Source organism: Fimicolochytrium jonesii (genome assembly GCF_025526975.1).
Source record: "Fimicolochytrium jonesii strain JEL569 chromosome Unknown EV422scaffold_41, whole genome shotgun sequence".
Classification (NCBI taxonomy): Eukaryota; Fungi; Chytridiomycota; class Chytridiomycetes; order Spizellomycetales; family Powellomycetaceae; genus Fimicolochytrium; species Fimicolochytrium jonesii.
Window position 1 is genome coordinate 223,171 of NW_026515708.1, and position 24,521 is coordinate 247,691.

The 24,521-nt window shown below is 52.8% G+C and overlaps 8 protein-coding genes across 8 annotated transcripts; 5 read left to right on the plus strand and 3 right to left on the minus strand.

The window, feature by feature from the left end:
* Positions 1–298: 298 nt before the first annotated feature.
* Positions 299–3,782, plus strand: EV422DRAFT_592058 (uncharacterized protein; the record flags this gene model as incomplete). The annotated part of the gene is made up of 6 exons (XM_053073546.1): positions 299–794; positions 987–1,476; positions 1,577–1,949; positions 2,023–2,135; positions 2,221–2,985; positions 3,060–3,782. 6 exons carry the CDS (start codon positions 299–301, stop codon positions 3,280–3,282), a joined length of 2,460 nt encoding a protein of 819 aa, XP_052921081.1. The 3' UTR covers positions 3,283–3,782.
* Positions 3,783–4,419: 637 nt separating this feature from the next.
* On the plus strand, positions 4,420–5,461 carry EV422DRAFT_510112 (uncharacterized protein; the record flags this gene model as incomplete). The annotated part of the gene is made up of 3 exons (XM_053068898.1): positions 4,420–4,426; positions 4,555–4,843; positions 4,915–5,461. The coding sequence occupies 3 exons, from the start codon at positions 4,420–4,422 to the stop codon at positions 5,459–5,461; spliced, it is 843 nt and encodes a 280-aa protein (XP_052921082.1).
* A 1,005-nt stretch (positions 5,462–6,466) lies between these two features.
* Positions 6,467–7,714, plus strand: EV422DRAFT_333959 (uncharacterized protein). The gene has a single exon (XM_053066378.1). The coding sequence runs from the start codon at positions 6,677–6,679 to the stop codon at positions 7,691–7,693; it is 1,017 nt and encodes a 338-aa protein (XP_052921083.1). The 5' UTR covers positions 6,467–6,676; the 3' UTR covers positions 7,694–7,714.
* Positions 7,715–10,737: 3,023 nt separating this feature from the next.
* EV422DRAFT_572178 (uncharacterized protein) lies at positions 10,738–11,664 on the plus strand (the record flags this gene model as incomplete). Its single annotated transcript, XM_053073082.1, has 1 exon — positions 10,738–11,664. The coding sequence occupies one exon, from the start codon at positions 10,738–10,740 to the stop codon at positions 11,662–11,664; it is 927 nt and encodes a 308-aa protein (XP_052921084.1).
* Positions 11,665–12,161: 497 nt separating this feature from the next.
* Positions 12,162–16,164, minus strand: EV422DRAFT_547347 (glycoside hydrolase superfamily). Its single transcript, XM_053071596.1, has 8 exons — positions 15,577–16,164; positions 15,335–15,504; positions 15,177–15,256; positions 14,943–15,117; positions 14,157–14,850; positions 12,872–14,085; positions 12,644–12,795; positions 12,162–12,578 (listed from the first exon to the last, which is right to left on the minus strand). The coding sequence occupies exons 1-8, from the start codon at positions 15,835–15,837 to the stop codon at positions 12,331–12,333; spliced, it is 2,994 nt and encodes a 997-aa protein (XP_052921085.1). The 5' UTR covers positions 15,838–16,164; the 3' UTR covers positions 12,162–12,330.
* A 1,778-nt stretch (positions 16,165–17,942) lies between these two features.
* EV422DRAFT_334147 (uncharacterized protein) lies at positions 17,943–18,603 on the minus strand. Its single transcript, XM_053066380.1, has 2 exons — positions 18,263–18,603; positions 17,943–18,196 (listed from the first exon to the last, which is right to left on the minus strand). The coding sequence occupies exons 1-2, from the start codon at positions 18,378–18,380 to the stop codon at positions 18,033–18,035; spliced, it is 282 nt and encodes a 93-aa protein (XP_052921086.1). The 5' UTR covers positions 18,381–18,603; the 3' UTR covers positions 17,943–18,032.
* A 486-nt stretch (positions 18,604–19,089) lies between these two features.
* On the plus strand, positions 19,090–19,800 carry EV422DRAFT_334151 (uncharacterized protein). The gene is made up of 2 exons (XM_053066381.1): positions 19,090–19,517; positions 19,589–19,800. The coding sequence occupies exons 1-2, from the start codon at positions 19,403–19,405 to the stop codon at positions 19,750–19,752; spliced, it is 279 nt and encodes a 92-aa protein (XP_052921087.1). The 5' UTR covers positions 19,090–19,402; the 3' UTR covers positions 19,753–19,800.
* Positions 19,801–20,280: 480 nt separating this feature from the next.
* EV422DRAFT_501714 (ATP-binding cassette superfamily) lies at positions 20,281–20,914 on the minus strand (the record flags this gene model as incomplete). Its single annotated transcript, XM_053068215.1, has 3 exons — positions 20,281–20,413; positions 20,500–20,707; positions 20,809–20,914. Coding segments are annotated over 3 exons (447 nt in total), but the record flags the coding sequence as incomplete, so codon positions are not given.
* Positions 20,915–24,521: the final 3,607 nt, after the last annotated feature.

A 24,521-nucleotide genomic window follows, 5' to 3' on the forward strand; every position in this document is an offset into this window, starting at 1 on the left:
AGCCCTTCCCCGCCAGTGCACAATATGCCACAGGCCTGACAAGGCAGACGCACGAGATACCCGTTTGAAGCAAATTGGATCCAGTTATGTTTTGATGGGTTCTTCCATACGGGCATCCGACAACGCCCGCCGGCTACGGCAGTACATAAAGCTGTCTCTACAGCACCTCCCTTCTTGACGATGTACGGATACTTTTCTTCTTCGAATCAGTCTAGCCTTTACACCTAATAACGGTAGCTGCTACGTCTTTGCGTCGGAAGCCCCTCAATCTACTCCTCAAATCGACCCCTTCAACACAATGGGAAAAGCGAAATCACGCAATTCGGGTCAAAACGGCCAACGGAAGGCGAGTCTCAGCGATGCAACATCCGACTTTCCCATCTACTCGACCAAAGTTGTCGCTGAAGATATCGTAGTGGAAGCTGAGCGACCGACAATTGTCAAGCACATCGCTTTCGCTGCTTCGCTCCTCGTCATTGCCATCTGCATCTACTCCTACCTTCACTCGGCCATCAAGATCAGCGGGGTCGCCGTGACCGTGACGCTGGCTCTAGTAGCGTTGAGTCTAACCTTGCCGTTTTCGCTAACCGTCAAAGTCCATCTGCAATTCGCTTGGAACTGCTTTCTTCGCCCTTTCCTGGTCACCAAGAACAAAAAGAACGATGCATCACAACTGGCGACCGGCGACCAGCAACATCAGGCACGTCTTGAACGGTTTTACGAATCCCAAGCTGACATTTACGATGTGACCCGTGAACGACTCTTGCGAGGCCGTGATACTATGCTCGCCTTATGTGCCGCCCAGTTGAGGGTGTTGTTTCCCGAGAATGTCAGCACCGACCACGAACATACTGTGAAGTGCGAGGCTGCTACCTGCAAGGAAGTAAAAGATAAGCAACATGGACCCTCTGCTCCTCAAAAACTTGCGCCGACGCCGCCCAAGAACTACATCCCGGCCAGTCCGCCTCCCTCCCCAACTCTGCAAGGCGTGCCCGGCAACCCCAACGCCATCAACGTCACCGCACCAATCACCCCCCACCTCGTCTGGCTCGACATAGGCGGCGGCACAGGCTCCAATATCGAAAAGATGCACGCCCACTACCCAATCACCAACTTCCACCGCGTCTACCTCGTCGACATTACTCCCTCCCTATGCCGGATCGCACGAGAGCGTTTCATCAAGCTGGGGTGGACGAACGTGCGCGTCGTGTGCGCTGACGCCGCAACGTTCACCCTTCCAGCACCTGAGAGCGATGACGACGTCGATGCAGCGGATGTGGAGGTTGCGCTCATTACGACGTCGTACTCGTTGTCGATGATTGATGACGCGGCGTTTTATCCTGTGGTGGATCAGTTGAGTGAGCTGCTCAGTGCTAAGGGCATTTTCGGTGTCGCCGACTTTGGAGTTGCGAGGAAGAGGGAGGCCGATAGCACGAGGAGGATGGGCTGGAGCGGAAGGTGGTTCTGGCAGATGTGGTACGTTGCAATTTGCCATCCTGGGCCCCAAATTGGTGCACGATTTTCGAGGTAACATCTGCTTAACCACCCCTGGCTGTCATTCCCTTCGGTATCCTAGGTTCGACCTCGACAATGTCTATCTTCATCCCAGCCGCCGGCAATACATCGAGCACAAATTCGCCCCCCTCAAACTGCTCAATTGCAAAAACGACTTCATCCCGTACATCACCAAGATTCCATACTACGTTTGCATCGCTTCCAAGAAGACGGCACCCAGCGGGATCTTGTCTCAAGTCAAGAAGTCCGCGAGCGGGGATTCGCTGCCGGCACTGGACGACTATGAATCCAATGCTCTCCTTAAGAAGGACTCGGCAGCCGTTCTGGACACGGTCGGGACATCTCTCGTCACGAATGGAGGTCGATGGAGGCAACCGTTCGACTTTAAGTTATGTGATCGTTTCTCAACCTATATCTATGCGTTCACTTGGGAGGTAAGCGACCAACGATATCCGAAGGTGTGAGAGCGATTGCCATTCTCATCCGACCGTATCTCCGTTCGAAAAGGACCCTGATACGGATCTACACTTTATGGACTTGAGACCTTCCGACCGGATGCTGGTCATCACGTCGGGCGGAGAGAATGTCTTAAAATACATCACGGACGTAGGGCCGGCTAGGTTCGTTATCCATATGCACATGATCCTTCCGATCCTCTCAATATTCGGATTGAAACCCATCTCTGACGCTGATTTCCTCCACCAGGATCCACTGCGTCGACTTCAACCCGTGCCAAAACAACATGCTCGAGCTGAAGCTCGCGGGACTGTCATCCCTCACCTTGAAAGAATTCCACCATCTCTTCGCGGAAGGGTTCCCCAACCACTCCCGCGACGAGTTCCACAACCTGCTCCTATCACGAATGTCGCCTCACCTCAGTTCACAAGCGCTAGCCTTCTGGTTACGCCCCGAAAACTCCACCTTCACCAACCTGTACAACACAGGCGGATCCGGCCTCGCAATCCGTGCATTCAACCTCATCACCCGCTTAGCGCGCCTGCGACCGGCCGTCGAGCGCATGTGCGACGCGCCCACCCTCGCCGTCCAGCGGGAGGTATGGGAAAAGGAAATTCGGCCCTACTTCCTCTCACCACTGTTCATCCGCCTGCTCAACAACAACAGCTTCCTCTGGTCGGCCTTGGGCGTGCCCCCGGCGCAGATGGCCATGCTGATGGAGGAAGGCTCGGCGTACAAATACATTGTGGACACCTTCGACCCGGTGATCAACGAGACGCATCTGCGGACTGAGAACTATTTCTACTACATGCCCCTCATGGGCCGCTATTCGGGGGAGAACTGCCCGTCGTATATGACTGAGAAGGGGTTCAACTTGTTATGCGGGGCGGGTCGCTTGGACGCTATCAAGATCCATACGGATCGGATCGTGAGCGTGCTGGAGAACGGCTGTGGCGAGGAAGATGTCCCCGGCACGAAGCTGACGCGGGTCATCTTGATGGATCATCTCGACTGGTATGTGTTGGTCTGACAGTTGGAGTAAACCTCGGGAAGGTGTGCTCATCGGGATTTTACATCCGTACTTGCAGGTTCACCGAAGCCGACGCGGATGCCGAAGTCGCTGCCCTCTCGAAGCAGTGCGCCACAGGGGCCAAAGTGTTTTGGCGATCGGCGTCAAAGCATCCGTGGTACGGACGGTTATTTGAGGCGCATGGGTTTGAGGTCTTCCCGCTGCAGATCAGACAAGACGAAACCATGTGCATTGATCGCGTGAATATGTATGCGTCACTTTGGTGTGGTGTAAAGATGTGATGGACGATGGATTTTGGGACATGCGCTGCCTAGGCTGCAGGGAACGCCATATGTATTTTGAGGATGCCGGATTCCGATGTAATATAAACAATCTTAACTTCATATTCGCGGATAGCTTCAGACGAGGCAAGCGGCCGGTTCCCCATGTGCTTTACATCTCGAAATTAGTACGGAGGACATGCGGTGGGGCCTTTCCTCCGATTGATTCTCCGAGTGCCGCGCCTGAACGTCCGTTTTCGCTGGACCCGACTCTGCTTTTATAAGCAACAACAGCCTTGGTGTGCAATTGAAGGATTCGAGCGACGGTGGCGTAACTGGTTCTATCGCACGCGAACGTCCGGCTTATTTTCCGGTGGGGAGAATGGATCGCAGATCAAAATTGAGGTCTCGCTCGCTACATGGAAGCAAGAGGCGGCCGATCGTGGAAGGAAGAAGGAAGGAAGACGTGGACGCGTAGGGAGGAAGTTGGGGAACGCGTCTTTGCAGGCGGTTAGAAGCAGTGAAGTACCTGTTCGACACGAGCTTGCCGTTCGGACACCCCGCTGAGCGGCGAGCGACACGTCCCAAAAGAAGCAATCAACCCAAACCCCCCCCTTTTCTTCGTGACTTTAGTCCCCCGCGCCCTTCTTAAAAACCCTGTTTTCCCAAATACATTCACTACTGAAGAGAAGAGAAGCAAGATGTCATGGAAGGGCTGAGGGACACAGACCCGTAGCCAGCTGGCCTGTTCGTTCTATCATGTCCGGCAGAGCCCGCCGCTTTCCGCCGCCGCCGCCATCGACTGATCCCCTCGTTTTTGGTCCACCCGCGCAGTTACAAGCGGAACCCCCCTGGCGCTCAATATACTTCATACGGGAAAAGCGGGACTGCTCCTTGTCCTCCCACTGATATATATAGGCTCACTCATCGCGATCTGAGGTTTCGTTTTCGCTTTCCTGAATCTTGAGCCATCTTGGAACACGTCCGGAATTGCACATCCACCAATCTCGAGTGAAAGACATCCGCAACAACTCGCTGACCGTCTCTCTACTCGGAGTTCGTGATCCGCCGGTGCATAGTTTGCTGTTCTACACGTTCGTTGCCACCCTCAAACAACCTTCCCATCGTCTCACTCTACGCGAAGCGCAACCTCAAGCCATGCGTGGTAGGTATTCTGATAGGTTTTCGCGTCGCGAAAGCTTTGTCTCCAGGTCCCTACGCGCTGTTCCTTGTCTCACATCTGGGAAGTCCCCCTATTCACAGCTAATCGTCTTGTTGTAAAATCTCCCGCAGCGTTCATCCCTATACTCGCCAAAGTGGCGACGGTCCTTTCCTTGATACTTGCAGCATCGGCCGAGCCGCTACTGACTCAACGTGCACTGGAACTCAAGAATGGCTACGATGCCGACCTGGTCCGTCGATCGTTCCAGGCTAACGACCCCACGGATCTCGCAGTCGGGGTTTGGACTACCTTCCCAGCCGCAACCGGTTTTAGCTTCTATTTCGATTTGACAATCACAGTGCCTTTCCAATTGACCGTCGTAGACTATCTCTGCATTGGGAACAACTACGATGTTTACGAGTACGTTGCCCGTCATCTTGTGTGAACCCTTCGTGAGAAATTATCAACTAAACATGTACTTCCTCTTATAGCACGGTGGACACCAGCGCGGAGGTCCTCATCGGTACCGCCAAGACGACTAGCCCTCGAGACAACTGCGCAACCTACACGACAGACCCAAACGCCGCCCTTGCCAATGCAGCCTACGGACGAGTCAGCGTTCTCCTCCAACCCGGCACCCATATCATTCGTGTCGCACACCGTGCCGACTCCTACTACACCGGGGGCTTTGGCTACATCCGTGCCGACCCACGCCCCGACGCGCCGACGGGCTGCTCCTCGGAAATTTGCGAAGGCGGCATTTGCACCGTCGCTCTCTACACGCGCCGATTCTGCAGTATCACCCAATCGCCTCCCTGCCCGAGCGGATGCCGTTGCGTTGATGGTGTTGCTGGCACCGCGTGCACTCTCGACAACGATATCACCCTTGGCAGCTGTATCACAGATATCGACTGCCCATGTGGAACTGCGTGCACGTATAACTCGCAGTTGAGGACTTTGGCGAGAACGTGCAGGCCGTTGTGCGATTCGGAGCCGCAGTTCGTCACCATCATCAAGGACTTTGTCCCTGGCCCGTGAACGGCGAGATGATGTAATGTGCTGCTCACCCGTCTCCCCTCCTCAACAACAAGTCGGATTGCGACCCGGATGGACCATATACTGGCAACGCAGCACTAATCTCGGCGGCACACGCACACGGACGCATTCCTTCTCCAATCTCTCTCGCCGCTTGTTATTTATCGACACATAGAAAACTCAACCTCGCCTCCTCGCCCCCTGCTCTATACCCCACCGCCCGTCGATGGGGGCTCGTCCCTACGACTTTTGTTATTTATTCCGGGTGCGCCGCGAGGGATACCTTATTTACCTAGTCATTCCCTTTTCGCTTCCCGCTTTTTATTTCTGCATATGAAGCCTTATTTCTAAAGTTACTACGTACTTGTTTGGCTTGTGCTACGAGACGCTACTTTGTATCTGTCGATTTGTCTTGTTCTTAATGTGATTGCGATTAGTGTACGATATCTTGTGGATGTGAAATGGGCCTGAAGTTGAGGAAGGGACTGCATTGACATGAAGTACCGGCATCACCACACGCATCACCGGATTCACCGCACGCATCCCCAAGAGCAGATGTAACCACAAATTTGAAAGTAACCCCCACTCTCGGTGGATCTGGGCATCGAGGCCGTTTGACCGAAATCTTGGCTCTAAGAGGGAAGAACGTCGCAAGACCCAAAGCGGTCGCAGACTTTCAATCCTGGCCACCCCTGACATCAGCGCCCTCACACTGCCCCGTAGCCACGCTCCCATCCACATTTCCCAAACAAAGCCTCGTCGACGGCTGGAAGAAGCGGTACGTCTCGCCGTCCCCATTCGGGGATAACATTGATCTCGCCATGCGCGTTCGATCCGCACCACATCGGGAAAAAAGCGGATTAGGCCCCTTGGTACCCGTGAACGCGCAAAAGCTGGAGCCGCGACAACTCCAACGTCGTATCAGACGTGAATGAGCGAAACACGATCTGCGCCGGATCTGCTGGATAGGCTGGTCAAGAAACCATGTTTCATTGACGGGGCCTAGCGCGCCGAAGTTGCAGTCGAATGTGAAGAGCTTCAGAGAAGGAATCCGAGACACTGCGATTTGGAGATCGAATGTGAAGTCACGTGGATCCAGTCGCACATTTATTTCCGTGAGTCGGCTTAGGGCTAGAGACGTCCGTCGGGGACAACTTTGACTTTCATCGACCTCACAAAGGCCTAAACTACCGACCGACACAGGTACATACGAGGAACATGATTAACGCAGTTTTCTCCACGGAAGGAGCCGCAGAAGTTCTCGCGGTGGTATTCGTCGGCGCCAACTCTACCCGCCCTTTTCCGGACGTCCTACTCTTTCTTTCCATTCTCACCGGCGTTCCAGTTCAGACACTACAAAGCCACTATCGCTTCTTCTCCAAACAGCAGACGTTGAACGCGGCAGACCCGAATTTGAACATCGGCCCCGGGCACTACGTTGTGCAACCTAATGCCGACGAAGATCCCGCCCTCCCTCAGCTGGGCCGTTGGGCGAACACCGTCTCTCTCTTTCCTCCTCGATCCGCAGCGTCGAGCAGGGCTGGCCCCCGTCCCGGTAGCGCAGGGACTGTCGCTTCAGCCTCTAACCCTCCGTCTGGAGTGAGTACTCCGCGTGACGACGACACCGAAGCTTCGCCTGAAGCCGTGAAACGATACGCCCGGTTTACTCTGTCTCTCGGCTTGCGAGACCGTCGCTGCGTCGTCACGGGCAACGCAGATCCGGATGCCTTGGAGGGGGCACACATTATCCCACACTCGTGGAAGCGCCAACATTACTGGGGCCTCCCTGAAGACATTCGACAGACCCTGCTTCTGGACTATCAGCCGCTCTGTATTGACGATGTGCGAAACGGCTGCTTAATGGAAGCCTCGATCCACGCCGCCTTTAATATGCAATATTGGTCTGTGGTAGATGAGGGGGATGGGCGGTGGCGGGTGGTCGCGATGGACAAGAAAGCACCTTCATCCATCGTCGGTCAATATTTACGCATACCCGACCCGGGCTCCGCCGACAACCACCTTACTTACCCTGAGTGCTTCGTCAATCCTCGTTTTTTGCAGTTCCATTTACAAAGCGCCGTCTTTCGGCGCATGCGTGGCGCCGGCGAAGACGATGAGGGTGACTATGATGATCGCGACAAGCCGCTCGGCGACGTGATGAAGATCTGGGCTGATGAGGAGAACTTCGGGCGTTACGTTCGCTCCGGCGGGAACGTCGCGCTAGCCGTCGAGTAGAGGAGAAGTTGTTGGCTCGTTCTTTCCCTTGATAGTTCCAGTCTACAGTATACAGTGGATGGCCAAAAGAGCAGTTACGCGCGGGGGTAGTCGGTTATGTGGCACCATGAAAGTCACTGACCACTCTCCCTGGCAACTACGACTGACTACTGACAGGTATGTACCAGAATGGCTTGTCTGCCTTGTTAGTTTCCCCGCGCTCCGCCGATGCGCTGATATCCTTTGCCTCATGAAATCCCATCGTCGGAAGATTTGTTCATCAATTGTTGTCTAGCAATGAATCAAACGCAACATTCCTGACCCGGGTATTCTGCAAACCGTTGCACATTTCTATATAAGAAGGTGTTGACGAACTCGGTTGAACGCTGGGCTTGAGGATGATCCCACGTATGATCCTGCAACTGTACATTAGTACTACATCACGGCGAATGCAATGCAGCGGAATCCGGTTCTGGGCAAAAGCATCTTATCATGGCAGAGGGAGATGGCGATGCAGGAGCGAGTTTTTTGTTCGTAGGGTCGGAGGTCATGCTGGACAGAAGGAGGAGGGAAGAGAGTAGGAAGACGGAGACAATGGGAAAACATTTGTTCCGCGTATCGATGAACTATGCATGCAAGTGATGCACTGTGTCAGTGCTAAACAGGAAATCACCCCGAATGACCTGGTGAAGCCGGCGTGAAGAATGTGCAGAGAAGCATGGGGCTGTCGCCCCAGAACTCTCAGCCCAGCAGTTCCTTAGGTACGGTGCGGATGGGGGTCACATTTGCCGCGCCCATAAAGGCTGTCAGTTAGTGAAGTGCCACAGCCGCCAGAGTGCGAACGGAGTGCCGTGCTCATGGCACCCAGTTGCTAATGCTAATTCTCCTCAAAGCGGAAGCACTCCACCATGACCATGTCACTCGAGTATGGCCAGCCTAACGCCGGCCCAGCCATGCCAAAGGGCGGAGATGGCATGTGAGCTGCGTGGCTTCAGCCGTACTCCGTTTGACGGCAAACCAATTCTGATCCGGAGACGACGGCAAGCCAGCCGACCCTGTCGCTCAGTGATGCGGCGGCCGAGCTGGCCATTGTGAGCTTTGGTGAAGAACACCGGCCGCAGTGCACTCTTCAAACGGTTCCCGTGTGCCGCCGCCCGTGCGTGGACTGTGATACCTGCACCGCCCTCCGAATCTCCGAGGCTCCGGCGTGCCGCTCCGCAACGGTGTGGCATCAGAGGTCCTCGTCTGCCAGGGCAGCGACCCGGTTGGCGGACAAAGACATGCTGCAGCCTTTCTATCATACACCGATTGAATCGCCAAGGAGAAGTGCAATCTGGTCCGTGTGCAATACCGCGTCTGTTGTGGAGCTCTTTATGTCAATCGGAAGCACATCAATGAGCTAGGGATGAGTTAAGCGTGTATCCCGACATTCTGCACTCCCCTCAGCGCGACCTCAAGGCGACAAGTCGTTGTGACTTGGCAAGCCATGCTTCAAGGTGCGCGCAACACAGGTCTCATGTGAGCAGGGAAGGGATTGCATGCCAAGGGAGAACTCCTTGGCATTCTCTACGGTCCAAATGCACAGTGCGTCGGTCGGTCGCCTGTGAACATGAAAGGAATCCTGCTTGTCCACCTTCTGACCCTCGGAGGTACAAAAACGACGGCCGTCAACTATCGCCCGCCAGACCCTCAGTTACAGGCGTTTACTTGGCATACTTGGCATCCAACCAACGGCCTCTAGAAGCATGCCGAGCAACACGAAAGAAACAGAGATTGGCAAAGAGCCTCTTGAAAGCGGCTGTCACTGCTGCCCCAATCGCTGCACGGTTCCTGCGACTGCGGGAGCGTTTGTCATTCCCGTTTTGCTCCAATCGCTCTGAGCCACGCCCGATTGCTAGTTCGGAGAGCGCTGCAGACTCTACTCTCGACTTTCCCACCTTTGCCGCTCACTGCCACTGTTCCTCTTGTAGGAAGACGGTGGGATCCGTTACAGTGACGTTGTTACCTTTTCTCAAGGATGTTTTCACTATGTCACAGTCCGATGCGTTGCAGGAATACAAGGTATGTAGAAGTCCTGGCACCTCAGGTAAAGATTAGCAACACACCTACCGAAATCCCTCATACCCGTCTCCCTTTGTCAGTCCTCTCCGACCGTCACACGGACCTTCTGCTCAAGATGCGGCACCTCCTTGACTTACGCAGCAACCTCTGCTGACTGGATGGCCGTTACAGTGGGCAGTCTGGACGAACCGAACCGCGTAGTGGCAAACATGCATGTCCATGGTGAATCCATGGTGCAAAGTTTCGAGAGGCCGGATGCCCATCTGCCGGTGTGGAATGGGAAATTCCAAATGGTGTTTGGAGGTTGCTCAAAGGAGGAAGCTCCGAAAGGGAACGCTGAAGTCCTCCGTGACAATGATCCGTTGATGCGTTGAGAAACTCAACAAGAGGTCGAGGAAGGGTCTCAAGCCTGAATGTGAGCAATCGGGCATTTAGAGGCGGCTTGTCTAAGGAGTCATCGCTTCTTTAGGCCGTCAGCAGGTCTGGCGGGATACGGCGGGGTGCCATTTCGCTGGGAGGGGGTTGGTTGGTAGGTGGGTGGTTCCTAGCCATTAGCTTGGAACAGGGAGTCTCCAAAAGGCCGTTATGCTCCTTTTGCCAAAAAAAATTGCCTTTACCGTCACGCGTTGCTTTTAGGGTTGGGACCATAATTAGAGTACGTAAGCAGCGCCCAACGTTCAACCACAACACTCCGCCCGGCCGTCAGAACAGAGAGCCAGAGGCCACAACCCGCATAAGCGCCCTTGTCCAAGACTCCCTTTCGCCAAATTTGTTTTTGGAGAGAAGCAGGGTTAAGAAGCGGCAAGACGGTTAACCCTTGATCGCACAACGTACAGGCACAACGCCTTGGCTCTCGCTGCACAGCGGCCGCAATGCGCTCTCGAGTCTCGGCTGGCAGGCGCCCACCCCCTAACCGTATATATATGGGGGAGGGCGGCTCGGTCAGTTTCTCCCTCCTCTGTGAATAACACGAAGAACCGTCTGCCAATCAACAGCCTGGAAACATGTTCACCTCCGCCCTCTCAAAGGTTGCCACGGCCGTCCTCGTCGCACCTCTCGGCAGTCTATTCCTGACCCACGCCGTCACGGCCTCAAAGAACGAAGTACTCTTGTCCCCGGTCTACTTTGATGCCTGCCGAGTCGTCAACGATACCTGTATCCCGCCTGCGCCCGGCACCCCCCTGGTCGTTACCCAAGGCGAACTCATTGCGTTCCGGTCATATACTCTGGAGAATTCCACCTTCTGGGACAAGGACGCTAATCTTCGCAGCGAACAGTTGATCAGCGTTGCCACCCTGTGGAACACCACTGATAGCTTCAGCCAGAGCGAGTATTACCCGCCGGACCGAGGATTCTGTCCTGACCTTCCCTATAGCGACCCCTCGAGGTACTGCACAAACACAAACATCGATCGCGGGACCGTAGCAGCATATCGAAAGTCCTTCGCACCGAAGCCGAAATCCGAAGCAGCCGTTCGCGATGGGATTCCTTTCCTCGGGCTTCGCACGTACCCAGGCCGCACCACAGTATCAAATGCCGGCACATTCTACGAGATCCCCGATTTCGGACGGCCATACCCCGAACATCTGATGTATGGGGAGCAGGGTCGTGAATACCTTTATGATGAGCCCGGGGATGTCCTCCAGATTCTGACCACCAACTTCACCGTCCAGTGGCTCGTCGCGGCAGAACGAGCCCGGACTGCGGACGGGGCGACGACGGCCGCTTCGAATGGGACGATCATCATTATGCCAAACCTCCTAGCAAAATCATTCCTCTGGAACAGTTTCAATACTTATTCGCTTGTCTCTCCCAGGCAAAGGCGCGCAGCTTGGCCTGACGAGAACACCGCTGCTGCCCGGCCGACCGCGGGCTTACTGAGAGCAATGGCAGTCATATTGCTGGCGACGGTATTGGGGGGCATAGTTTAGGTACTTTACGAATACGCCCTCGATCGTGCATATGTCCTTGATCTGATGAAGAAAGTACATTTATACACGTACGCCCAGTCCCTGTCATCTTAGAGCAGACGCCGTAATACACATAGGGAATTGTTTACGCATATCAACCCTCTTAAGATATAATGTATAGATAATAGAAAGATCCCTCAAAGATGTATAGAGAATAGAAAGATCCCGCAAAGCATTCGTCGCTAAATTAGTTCATTTCCAATCAGTCCATTTCCAAAGGCCGCCACTTCCTCCGGGAATGCTGCCGGGCCAGAAGGAGATCGGCATTCGCCTTTATTAGCCAAAACGTTCGCTTCTCACCAACATCAACGCACACATTCTCTTCATGACCTTAGATTCAAGGGTTCCTTCTGACCGAAAAACTATCGCCGTTCGGCGTGCAATTAATCTACGTACTTGATGAGGTTATCAGACTTGTGACGATTTTACTTTTCCAGCCTCTGGAGGTATACGTATGTCCACGGTATGGAAAATACACACTTTACTTCGTGTAAGGGAGATTCCCATTGCAAGATATTACAATTTCTACCTTTCCAATCACTAGCCTAACTGTCTACAACGGGGTGCTTATCACATCGTACGCCTGAAAACAAGTGTCTGACAGTAAACATCGAAAAAAACGGATGCTCAAGTTTTGGCCGCAGGAGCCAATCCATAAACTTGCGGAGTCCAATCGCCGCCTACTACATTAGCAACTTTCTCTCCAGCAGAGACAAGGACATCACCTGCGATGACCAGCTGCACATCACCAAGAAGGTTTTGGGTGGTAGCTGTACCCCAGGCCGCGATCGCGATGGTATTCCAGCCCTGGTTGCGGATGATGCCTTGCGGGATAAAGAAGGTCGTTTGGGGACCCCAGGTGGAGATGTATCGGCCTGAAATGAAGAATTGTATGAGTGATGATGTGGGGTCGTGGAATGGATGAAGGTGGATGACTTACCGTATTGAAAGCCATTGACGTAAATCTGGGCGCGGACGGGCGGTCCTGAATTGAGCTGTTGGTTGAACCTAATCCCAACAGGGACGTACAGATTGGCGGCCAGGTTCAAGTTGAATCCACTTCGGAACCAGACAACGCCCGGCTGATTGAAACTAAGAGACGGGCGGGTTGAGTTCCAGACCATGAAGGCAAAGATACATCTGATACATGCCACCCTCCCGGACTTACGTGTAAGGCAGCTGAACGTTCTGTTCCCAGCCGTTAGCAGCGGTCGCCGGGTAGCTCGGTAAATGCCATCCCGACCTTTCCCCATACAGCCCGCCAACATTCAACGGTCCACGAACAGTGTCCACAAGTTCTTCTCCGCCACGGGTACCTTGAATCTTCCACTGAATTGGCACAACGGCGCTGTCAGATGTCTGCACGTACGCATAGCGGAGTCCCCGGTAAGCTTTGAAATTGTCGCTTGGGCCACCAAACGCTTCATTGATCCCCATGTTGTCGACCAGAACGAAGATAACGTTCGTCTTTCCCTGGCGGATTGCGGAGGGCGGCACCTTGAAAAGTTGGTCTGCTTCATTCAGTTCGGTGCTGCCAAGATAGACTCCGTTGAGCCAGACAGAGTAGGCAAATCCGAAGGTGCGCTCAAAGCCTGGCGATGGTTCAGAGGCGCCTTGGGCCCGAAGCAGGATCTGTGTCTCCGACCCCGTGCCGGTGAACCTCCCTCGGTAGAGGACATGGCCAGTAGAGAACTTGTAGTCTTGCGCAAAAAGAACGGGCTGTCCGGCTGGTGGTTTGGTAGGATTCAACGTGGTTGTAAACGTGCAATCGGTCCAAGTCGAGTCATCGAATGCGGGGTCAATCTCAGGCGTCCCTCGCCCGAAAGCCCAGTTCCCGAGACTTGGTAAGGCAATGGCTGGAGGACCAGCCACGGGCTTGGAGGTGATCATCGACCCCCACTTTGTCCAGTACACAGGTGTGTCTTTTTGATTGATGCGCAGCGCCGTTGACGGCGCAAAAACTTCAAGGGAGGTATCTTTATTGAAGTCGGCATAAATGTTCATCGTACTGCCTTGCGACGTTGCCCAGCGCAGGAGGTACGACCCACGAACAATGACCGGACCCGCGGCAGAGTCCGATCTCCAAAACTCGTATGCCGCAGACCTGCTGGCGACCACAATCAGAAGGTCTTTGCCCCCAGCACCTTTGAGAAGGATGTGCGAAACGTCTTTGGGAACAACGGTGTTGATTCGAACGGTGGAAGCACCGGGTGTCATCTTGAACCAAGTTGGTTGCTGGTCGAGCGACACTGCAGAAGGTCGCGCGGTGGAAGCTTGAAGAAGAAGCTCCACGGTATCAGCCTCTGTTCCGTAGATAACAAGGATGTCACGCCACCCGATGTACGCATGGGTGAGGATTTCTGCCGTGCTGTAGACAAGCTTCTATAGAATCATTCCAGGCGTTAGGAGGCTCCATGGTCGAAAAACAACAGACGGAAACAGTAACTGATTACCTGAGACTGGAATGCATAGTTGGCGACCAAAATCAACGAGTCTCGTCCATGTAACTGAATGTTCCCTTCAATAGGGATGTTTGCGCCGGCAACGTCCAACAGGCCAAACGCCTTTTCCGCAGTGGATGTCGCATCCCACTGTCTCAAAATCCGAAACTCCGCTCCCGTCTCCTCGTTGCGAAGTGCCCGCACGCGGACATCTTTCAGGGTGGTGGATGCCGCAAAGGTGACCGTATTCGCAATATCAGGCGACGCCTGCAGAAAGTACCCGATGAGCTTGGTGGCGTGATATTTCGTCGTCAAGGATAGAGACTCGGAAATGGGAGCTCCAAAGTCATATGAAGAATACACAAGCGGCGCCGCCAAATGACCCCAGTTTGTCCCACCGTAGGTCATGTAAAAGTTTTGAATGGTGACGCCGGCGCCGATGTTGTCTTTATAAAAGACTCTCTCAAACTGGTCGTTCGTCAATTCTCTGCATTTATCGTAACCGGCACCGCCCCATGGATCAAAGGAACCAGCTTGGAACTCCGCAAGGAAAAGGGGTGTGTTGGCTTGGCGCCGTTGAAAGTTCCAATCGTCCCACACAGGGTTCCATTTTGCTGGTTTACGGCAATCGAAGTTGTTCGGATACCCGTCCCAGGCGTACATATCAGGAGCTCCGAACCCGGATGCCCAGTTCCCTCCGTTCTTTCTAATGTCATACATGCGAAGAACAGAAGAATGTCAGTGAACCATCCCATCCATATTAGCTCATATGCGGAAGTGGGTTAAAGGGTCCCATACAGATCATTGTGGAATATAGGAACAACGATGCCGTCCTTTCGCGCTAGCTGATAGATGGCGTCCATGTACGGTCGGGTTAAGTTCGCAGGGTTCATATTGCTGTATTCGTTTTCCGCTTGATAGAGTATAACGGTGCCCCCTGTGTCGATCTGGAACTTGGTAGCGATATTGTTGACTGAACGAATTGTGTGAGAGTCACGAAGACTGAGATATATTGCTTAGGAAGAAGCTCACAAGCTGTCATGAAATGCTTCCAATGAACTTCGTAATCAGCGGCCTGTGTGCGGCCCCTGCTTCCTTGTACTCTGCCCAGCCTGGAGTTGTTATTCGTAAAGTAGAAGGTGGCTTGATCCCAAATGTAAATAAGATAAGGCAGAGCTCAATGAACCTACCAGCCAGGGAAGCCTCCGCCAGAAGTCTCCGCATTGATGTACGGACCAGGTCGAGCAATCACATAGATGCCAACGTCCTTTGCATCTTGGAAGAACTTTGTGTAATTTCGGATGCCGGTGAAGTCGCACGAATACGGCTTGGCGCAATGATAACCCCAGTGAGCGTAGATCTGGATGATGAGAAGAATGCAAGTATGTAAGTATCCCAGATGGCGATTCCTGAAGAGATGGGAGTATCATACCGAGACTCCGTTGTAACCCGCGGCTTTGAATTTGACCAGGACATCTTTCCACAGGTCCGGGCTCGGGAGGCGGAACGGGTGGAACTCGCCCGACCAGATATAAAGGCGTTTTCCGTCAATAGAGACGGAGTGACTGTCATAGGTCACTCTCGATTGCTTTGCGGCTGGAGCGGCCCATACCGCAGGAGCCCTTGTGCCGAGAGATAAGACACATAGCAGTGCCGACAAGAAAAAAAGAAAAGACCTCACAGTAGAGCGCATCTCGGAGGATGCCAACGAGAGGAGGCAGACAAGAACTCGATAGCTGACAAGTGAAATATGACAACACTTGGAAAGCTGCTGGAGTTGAACGGGACTCGGACAAGTGTTGCTCGTTTTTTATAGCATCTTCTCGACTCCCGCGTCGGTCCTTCCTTTATGGATACCAGTGTGCAGTCGGACTAGCCAGCTCCGCCCGACGAGCGCGGAGCAGCAGTCCCTGCTGGAGCCGTGCTACTGCCCGTGATGAATGGTGGTGGTCGCCATCTTGGATTGCCCCGAGCGTTCTCATAGTCGAGTTGAGAAAGTCCACAACCCATACCCACTTTCCCAAGCGCGTCACCGTCGTCCCTGGGGGGAGCCGGCGCTGCTTGGAGCCGTGGTACTGTCCCGTGATGAATGGCGACGGCTTGCACACATTACCAGTACCCAAGCGATCAACACCAGGCGGGCACCCATTGGGGACATATACCCATCGGCCCGTCATCGGGATCCAGGGCCTTGTATAATGTATTACGCTCCGATCGGACGCAAGGTGAAATAATTTTGTACCTGGCCACAGGCGCACGGGAACAATTGCTTTGAATTTACACCAAGGATACGGGTCCCAGGCTTCACAGAATCTGAGAACATGCTCATGTGGGTAATTTCTCTCAATGCGGTGGCCAGGGATATCATTGAGGTCTGCAATTTGTACACAGAAATCGAAAGCATTTCCCGTCCTCATGACAATTTATCTACAATGTCTGATGACCATCGCAAATATTTTCGGAGTTGTCTCCGTCGCGAAGTGTCGGCCCAAGGCTCTGGTACAGTACAATGAGCAGCACGGTTTGACCTCGGTAATCACTATTTTAAGGCCGGCTAGATCTTGACAGTACCTGTCAGTCAAGACATCTGTCAGTGACACGCTCTATGCATATCCCCGGCGTGTCATTCCCTTTTCTTTGCTTCCCCATACTCCCTTGCTTCCCCACTCACTCCCCAGCAATATAAATACCGTAGCTCCCCACACCCGTCTGCTGTCCTCAACAGATCAACACCAGTTCCACTTCTCTTGTTCCAGTTCTCGTCAATACAATCCTTTATCTTCTCAGCTCTCGCCTGTCACCTCTGCCATGCCGCCGCCTCCGTGGGTCGTTCATAGCAGTGATCATGCCTTTTCCTGAAGAGTGAGCCGAAGCTATTAATGACGTGTTTTCGAAGCGGATTCGAATACCAGTCCCTGTTCCTCAGACGCACCTCAGCGCCGTCAAGGGCACTCTCCAGGCACTGCTTGAGGTCTCGGAGAAGTCTCAAGAGGGCTGTTTAGGGTTAGCCATTCCGCCAAGTAAGCAAGACTTGTCTGCGTTTGCAAGATTGACTGGGTGTTACTACGCGTTTTTGAGCGGAATCCAGTACCAGTCATCCAAGCACACCTTTGCATCGCCGAGGGCACTCTCCAAGCGTAGTTTGAGGTGTGAGAGGAGTGTCAGGACGATCTGGGAATCTGGTTGCGCCATTGCGACGTGATCGCCGCTTGTCTGTGTAAATACCGCGGTGTTGGGGGTTGTTTCCGAAGCGGAAATTGATAAAAGGTCATGCAAACAGACCTTTTGCAGCGCCGAAGGCACTCTCCAGGTGCTCTTGAAGGTTTGGAAAAAGCCTGAGAACGGTTTGGGAAGCAACGGTTTTGCGATGGCGATCATGATCACGGTGGGCTGTGAGCGACGGGTTGTTGTAACGGATTTCCGACCGAAGAAGGCAGTCTCCGACAGACACCTCTGCATAGCTGGACCACCTCCTCAGACCCCATTTTACGTGCTGGCAAGTTCCCAGAGGGATCAGGAAGGGTTTATGTAGCAATGGCGAATTCAATTCGTGTGTTTGAAACTGAGGCCAAATCGTGAGATCTGGCGCCGGCTGAAGCCAGAGACGTAGAACGCATTCCAAAGGAGCCAGAGGAAGTGGTGGCTGGATAGTAGCACTCTCGGGGCAAGATTGGGCAATGGCGATGCTGGTGGAAGGTCTACAAAGGAGGGGCACTGTAGAACGCGGGGAAGGCTTAATCCCGCTTAGAAGAGTGCCAATGGCCGTGTCACACCCAATGACGGAAGCTGAAGGAGATGTTTCGCATATTTGATGTTTCTATTAACGTTGCTAGTAGTAGATTCTACTCTGCTCTATCACATGACCTAAGTATCGAGTAACCAAGTGATTTATGGACGGCAGTAATCGTTGGTCTCCCTCCCGGAGTCCACACATCCGTTGTAGCAGTAAGTGACCCAGCGAATGTTGCCATCGTCGTCCGTGCAGTCAAACAAGTCGTTGTTATCCGCGTGGCCAGTCGCAGCCATCACCGGGTCGTAGTTTGTTCCGGTAGCTATTCAAACGAAACGCGTGTTAAGAACCTTGAAGGAATAAAGCCATTTCCGACGATGAAACATACCAATGCTCCTCAAGGTGGAGCCGCAGTATACTAATCCTTTCCGGCAGTTCCTCGCCTCAACTTGGCCAGTGGCGGCGACGAGGGCAACGACGGGAAGGATTGCGGAGAGGAGCTTCATGGTTGTGTATATGAGAGACTGAGTGTTGTGGGGTAGGATATGAGAGACTGAGTGTTGTGGGGTAGCCGGACAAAGACGGGCAGTAATGCGTTGGGAGAAGAGTCGAGAAGGCTTGGAGCGCTTGGAACTTCTGAAACCACGCGGTGGGGGGTGGTGTAAATTGGAACGGGGGAGTCGGCGAGCTTTCCCCCCTGCTTTATGAAGCCAATCGGTGACTGCCGCACCATGTAAGGAGCATCATCCAACTCCTGTTCTCGTTCAATACACGTTTTGGTAGTACAGTGGCCACTTAGCCCGACAAACGGGACTTGGGCGTCGCATAGCCGCGGCGGTTAGCGGCGTCAGTAATGGTGCTTTGATTAGGCTGCCAACGCCATGCTCGACGCCCGTTTGGCAGATCGGGCTGCGCCTAGCATAACTAGCATGATACTTGGGCGTCGAAACGCATGATACTTGGGCGACGAAACGCCGCGGCTGAAAAACAACCGAAGTCAGCCGGTCGACCCTGTCAAAGCTTCCGTCAATTTCTCGTTTCCGCGAAGACGGCTCTCTCGCGACCTTCCATTGCTTTTTCTCGCAACGATATCATGAATAGAAAGACGGCCACTAACTCAATTATGTGCGGAACGCGCAGTCGCAACAGATTGAATATCAGCTCGCTAAAATCTATGACCAACCCGCTTGTGTAGTCATTCGAGGATCCTACGAAACGCGGTGCGCTTTCGCTTCTATTACGTCGAACGCCTACGAACGCCCGTCGTGTTCCGTTTTTCGTTTCTCAACCGGATCACCAGGTGCTGGACGGGTCCGCTTTCATTACAACCAACGCCGTTTTTCAACCGAGTCGGGACCCACGAACGTCCGCTGAACATGCTTCCGTCCTGTGAGCACGGTATGCCGCTGACCGGACAGTCTCCGGGCGTTATGATGCGTCGTCTATTTAAGAGGGGAGGCCCGTCTTCCCCCCTCGGTCAACCGCTATCCACTTCACACACGCCCTTCACACCTCCACGCCTCCAACAATGAAACTCGTCTCTGCCATCCTTGCTGTCATCCTCGTCACCGCCGCCAGCCAAGCCGAGGGTAGGAACTGCCGACAGGGCATGACATACTGCGGGTCCACTTTGCGGGCAATCGGTATGTACTCGTGATGAGACGATATGTGTAGCCTCGACGATAAAGGTTCCTAACATACACATCTTTGATAGCGACCGGACAGAACTACGACGCCCAGATGGCAGCGACTGGTCACACCAGTGGCAACGACCTGTTCTACTGCAAGGGGGGGGACAATGGCGACATTATCTGGATCCAAACTTGTCCAACACACTGCAACGATGGCGGCTCTGAATACAACGACTGGTGTGCTTAAGCTGTGATAGTACCGGTCATGTCTGTAGAATTCGCTCCATAGACTCTCACTTCGCTTGTGGATGGAGGGCGGCTTTCGCTGAGATCGAACGTCGTTTAAGTTTGACAGCGCATAATCAGCGCATAATTTGATGATAGCATCGAGACCACCAAATTACTCTGTACTATTTCATAAGTTATACGGGTGTGCTTATAACTTGGTTGAACTCTGACGGGCGCGAGGGGCGGCTTTTGCGGCGCTACATGGCCTTCCAAAGCAACTGCGGTCCGCTACAGGGACGACCACCCCAAATTCCCAACATCGTGCGAACACAAGGGGAGAGGGGTTTGGGAATAGGTTTGGGCGTGTCATTTCACTTCCAAGTGATTTACAACTCCGTTGGAAACATTTTCGCGCAAGTTAGCACTCATGTGATCAAGAGGTAAAGCGGGTGTGAGCTAAGTCATATTGAAACCTGTCTGTCTGTACGTGTCTTGGAGTGTCATTTTGTTTCAACTGCCCACAAAATCGATCCTATACTTCCGACCATCACATATTCTGTTGGCGACACATATCCGCGTAAATCCCGTTCAACGCTTGCAGTTCGCCATGATTTCCGTATTCAGCAATTCGTCCGTGACTGACTACCGCTATGAAGATAACATTTTTAAACGTGGATAGTCTACCAGAAAACGACATTTTTGAAGTTCGTTAATGATTTATTTCTTTTGAAATGAGTACAAACACTAGCATTCAAAAATAACTTACCTGTGAGCAATCGTCACTGTCGTTTGACCGACTGAAGCCTTATCTATGACTTTCCGCACCTCGGCCTTGCTTGTGGAGTCGAGCGCTGAAGTTGCTTCGTCCAGCAGAAGTAGTCTCGGTTTTTGTATGAGTGCTCTTGCAATGGCAATTCTCTGCTTTTGTCCACCGGAGAGATGCCCCCCTTTCGCTCCGGCTTTAGTGTCGTAGCCTGTGAGTCGGCAGCAAGAATAATGTAATGATGGTGGAAGATGCAGTTTAGTTCAAGAACCGTCAAAAACAATCCCGCGGCGCGTTTTGTGGAATGGTTACCGTCAGGCATTCGCAATATGAATCCATGAACATCGCCTTGAATTGCTGCTTCCCTGATTTTGTCCATCGTCACTGGGTAGAGCGATCCCCAGGTGATGTTTTCCACTAACTCATGTCGAATAATACCGGTTCCTAACGATGCAATGCAACCCAAAAAGCAACCCAAAAACGAAGGTTAGGGTTAGGGTTAACCCTAAGTACAGCCAGGGAACATAACCCTGTAACCCCCGCCGAGCAAGTCAGTGTCTGCTGGCACGTGAGTGACTCATCATCACCGACTCGGCCTGCACCGTGTCTCAGATCTGAAAGCCATCCCGGTTTTTCAATGCAACGACTCATCATCCTTGCTCAACGGGGGGCTAGCTACTCCTAATACCTAGTTATGCCTCCGTCAGCTGCAATCACACTGGCCATCCTCGACGGCATGGAATTCACCAGATTATCGAGATGTCGTTCCATGGTCGGCGACAACTGCTGAACAATCGTATCCAGTGTTGCCGCCGTCGGATCGGCCTTTGAGACCTCTCGCTTGATGACTGACCACAGATTTTTGATAGGATTGAGGTCCGGGCTCTGCGCAGGCCAGGGCATAACCTCAATCCCATGTTCCTCAAAAAACTGCCGCGTCTCAACCGTCGTGTGAATGGGAGCATTGTCCTGCATGAACAATGGATTAGGAAGAAAGAGCTCAAGGTTCTGCCACATGGGCAAGAAGTGAGTAGTAAGATGTTGGACATAAGCAGTGGAATTGAGGCCAGTGCGATTTTGACCCTCACGCTGAACACGTTGCATCTTCGCCATTGGACCTACTGCGTTTCAAATAGATGCTCCCCAAAACATGAATGTTTTGCGGCCACTCCTTCGAGTCCCTGTAACACAATCAGGATGAAGACTCCAGTTCGAAGATGCCAGCATCGCATTTTGGGCACCCAACCAATCTCAAATGACGTCTCATCCGTCCAAACCACGCGGGACCAGTCCTGTGCTATCCAATGCTGTCATTCAAGCGCAAATGCGAGCCATGCAGCCCGGTGCTGTGCAGTCAGGAAAGGTTTGCAAATTTTGAAACGGGATGTCAGGTGCAGATATCGGTGAAGGTAACGACGCACGGTCTTCCAGTGTGCCTGAACACCTGTAAGCGTGGTGAAGTTGGAAGTAATTTCCTTCAGTGTTTTCTCTCGAGTCTCACTGGACGCAACAACAAGAAGGCGAAAGGCCTCCAACTCCTCATCTGAAGGTTGATACTTAGCTGGTCTCCCCGGCGGCTTCTTGGATTGATAGGAGGCAGGGTCATCAGCAATGTCGTTTGCAAACCTCCTTACGGTGTTCTTGACCGTGCTCAAACAGACTCCCTGGTCTCTGGCTATCTCTCCTTTGTTTTTCCCTGCCCTGTGGAGTGCAACTATGGCTGCCCTCTTCTGTGGAGTGAGAGGTTTGCCCATTTCCGTCGTTGTTGTTGTGAAGATTCCAATCTCCCCATCGCCGTCGCCATTCTGGCCTGGCCTGGCCAGGCTGGCCCGCTGCACGGCGCTCTTTTGTGACACGGACACTTAGGGTTAGGGTTAGGGTTAGGGTTAGGGTTAGGGTTAGGTTTAGGGTTACAAGACCCCCTGGGTTGGGTTTTATTATTGGGTTGCCTGGAACCCTAGGGACTTAGAAATTTTCGAGTTTTTTGGCTTTTGGGTGTGTTCTACAGTTCGAATTTTTGACTCTCAGGGGTGTAGTGGCGGGGGGTGTTGCGCACCTAGACAAGTTGGGGAGGACTAGGTGTGCAAGGGCAAGTGATGGGTCATATGGGCGGTGGTGCGGGTACGGGGGGGGGCAGGGGTGCCAATAGGGGGGGGGGGGGGGTTGATATAAAGGGGACATATATGTTATATATACGTTATAGGACTTGTGCAAATTGGGATTTTTTTAGTGCCGATCCGGAGTTGGCGTCCTAATTGAAAAGTTGGCCCCATATCATATTCTCTAATTGAAGTACTCTCGGATTGGCAATCCGTGCGGAAACGGCTTCAGAAACTTAGAAAAACAAAATTTTCATGCAACGGGGGGTAAAAAGTTGGAAAATGTGGTGATATCTCAACATCTGGCTGACTATCCAGTGTTGGGCACTTAATGAAAGTTGATTGTAGCCTATGGTTTGCATAGCTGATGTGGTAGCAAATCTTGTGTAACCTTGCTTTTGGCTGAAGAACAGGGCCCCTTTTCAATTCTCAAGTCGTGACCCCCAAGACCCCCTAACAAAAGACACGAGTACATATGTGCAGGCAAAGGGGTTTGGCCGTGTTCTCCAGTAAACATTTCGTGAATTCCGCTGTGCATCGTAGACTGTTTGTAGGACCCTTGCGGTATGTTATTTACCAAAACTGTTGAACATTTTCCGGTTAAAGCAGTGTTCTACAGTTTGTCCATGCAGGTTAGGGCACGTGACCTGGGCCTGCTTGCAGGGTACGCAGAGTGAGAGGGTTAGGGTTAGAGATTCCCCAGATCACTTATTAAATTCAGCCAAACTGTCTCTGTCATGTAACATTTAAAATGGTGGAAAGTAGTATTGCATTCATTGATTTAGAGTACATTGGAAAAGCGCACATTCAGAAAAGGGTTTTGGTGTAAAGTTATCAACGACATTCAACAGTACTAAAGGACTTCTGCAAGCATGTCACGGACTTGGTTCTGTCCAAAAGTCGTACTGCACTCAGGGTACCTGGCGCAGCGGAGACGGAAACGATGCTGACCGCCAATGCTATGAAAAGCTGAGCCTCCACATTTGGGACATTGAAGCTGATCACAATGCTGATGGAAGAGTTCACGGATATTGCCAATGGGAGCAGCATCAGGCACTTCCCCATCCCCATGACCCCACCAAGCACGAGCAGGATCAATGACGGGTGCAATGCCTTTGAACCATCCGGGATTGAAACCAAAAGAATTGAGAACGTCTCGGAAGCGCTGACAGTCTGTCACAGTAGTCTGTCTATTGCGATCTCCTCTGAATAGAACTCTGGTGGCAGCGTCCATGATGCCATTGATGAGACTGTAGTACTCTTCCACCGGCACAAGCTTCAAGGAGTTTGCGCCCATGTGCTGGAAAATGGTCTCGATCTGGTCCAAATGGAGATTCAAAACCATCTGTTCCGCTGATTCCAACCTGGCGCACTGAACTCGCACTTCAACTCGCATGCCAGTAATGTGGAGCGGGTGACTGTTGAGCCATTGACGTAAACCTCTCAGTGTCTCACTGCGATCACCAAGGCTGGACTTGGTTTGGGGCATTCGCGAAGACAAAGTCGAAGAGTAGGCTTTGAGCGCATGAACAAGCTTTGGGTAGCAAGTAACCCGAACATTGGCGTGACCCGCAATGTCAAAGCGGGTGGACCCAAATCCCTCACCAAGGATGGTGAGCATGGGAAAGGTGGCGCCAACTCCACGTCCATTGTAGCGAACCAAAGGAATGACCCCATGAGTGTTCAACGTCTGACCAATGTCCCATGTGTTCAGTGCAGCATCGGGATGGTTGCTCACTTCCTGATCAAAGGAATAAGCTTAGGGTTAGGGTTAGGGTTAGGGTTAGGGTTAGGGTTAGGGTTAGGGTTACAAGACCCCCTGGGTTGGGTTTTATTATTGGGTTGCCTGGAACCCTAGGGACTTAGGGTTAGGGTTAGGGTTAGGGTTAGGGTTAGGGTTAGGGTTAGGGTTAGGGTTAGGGTTTA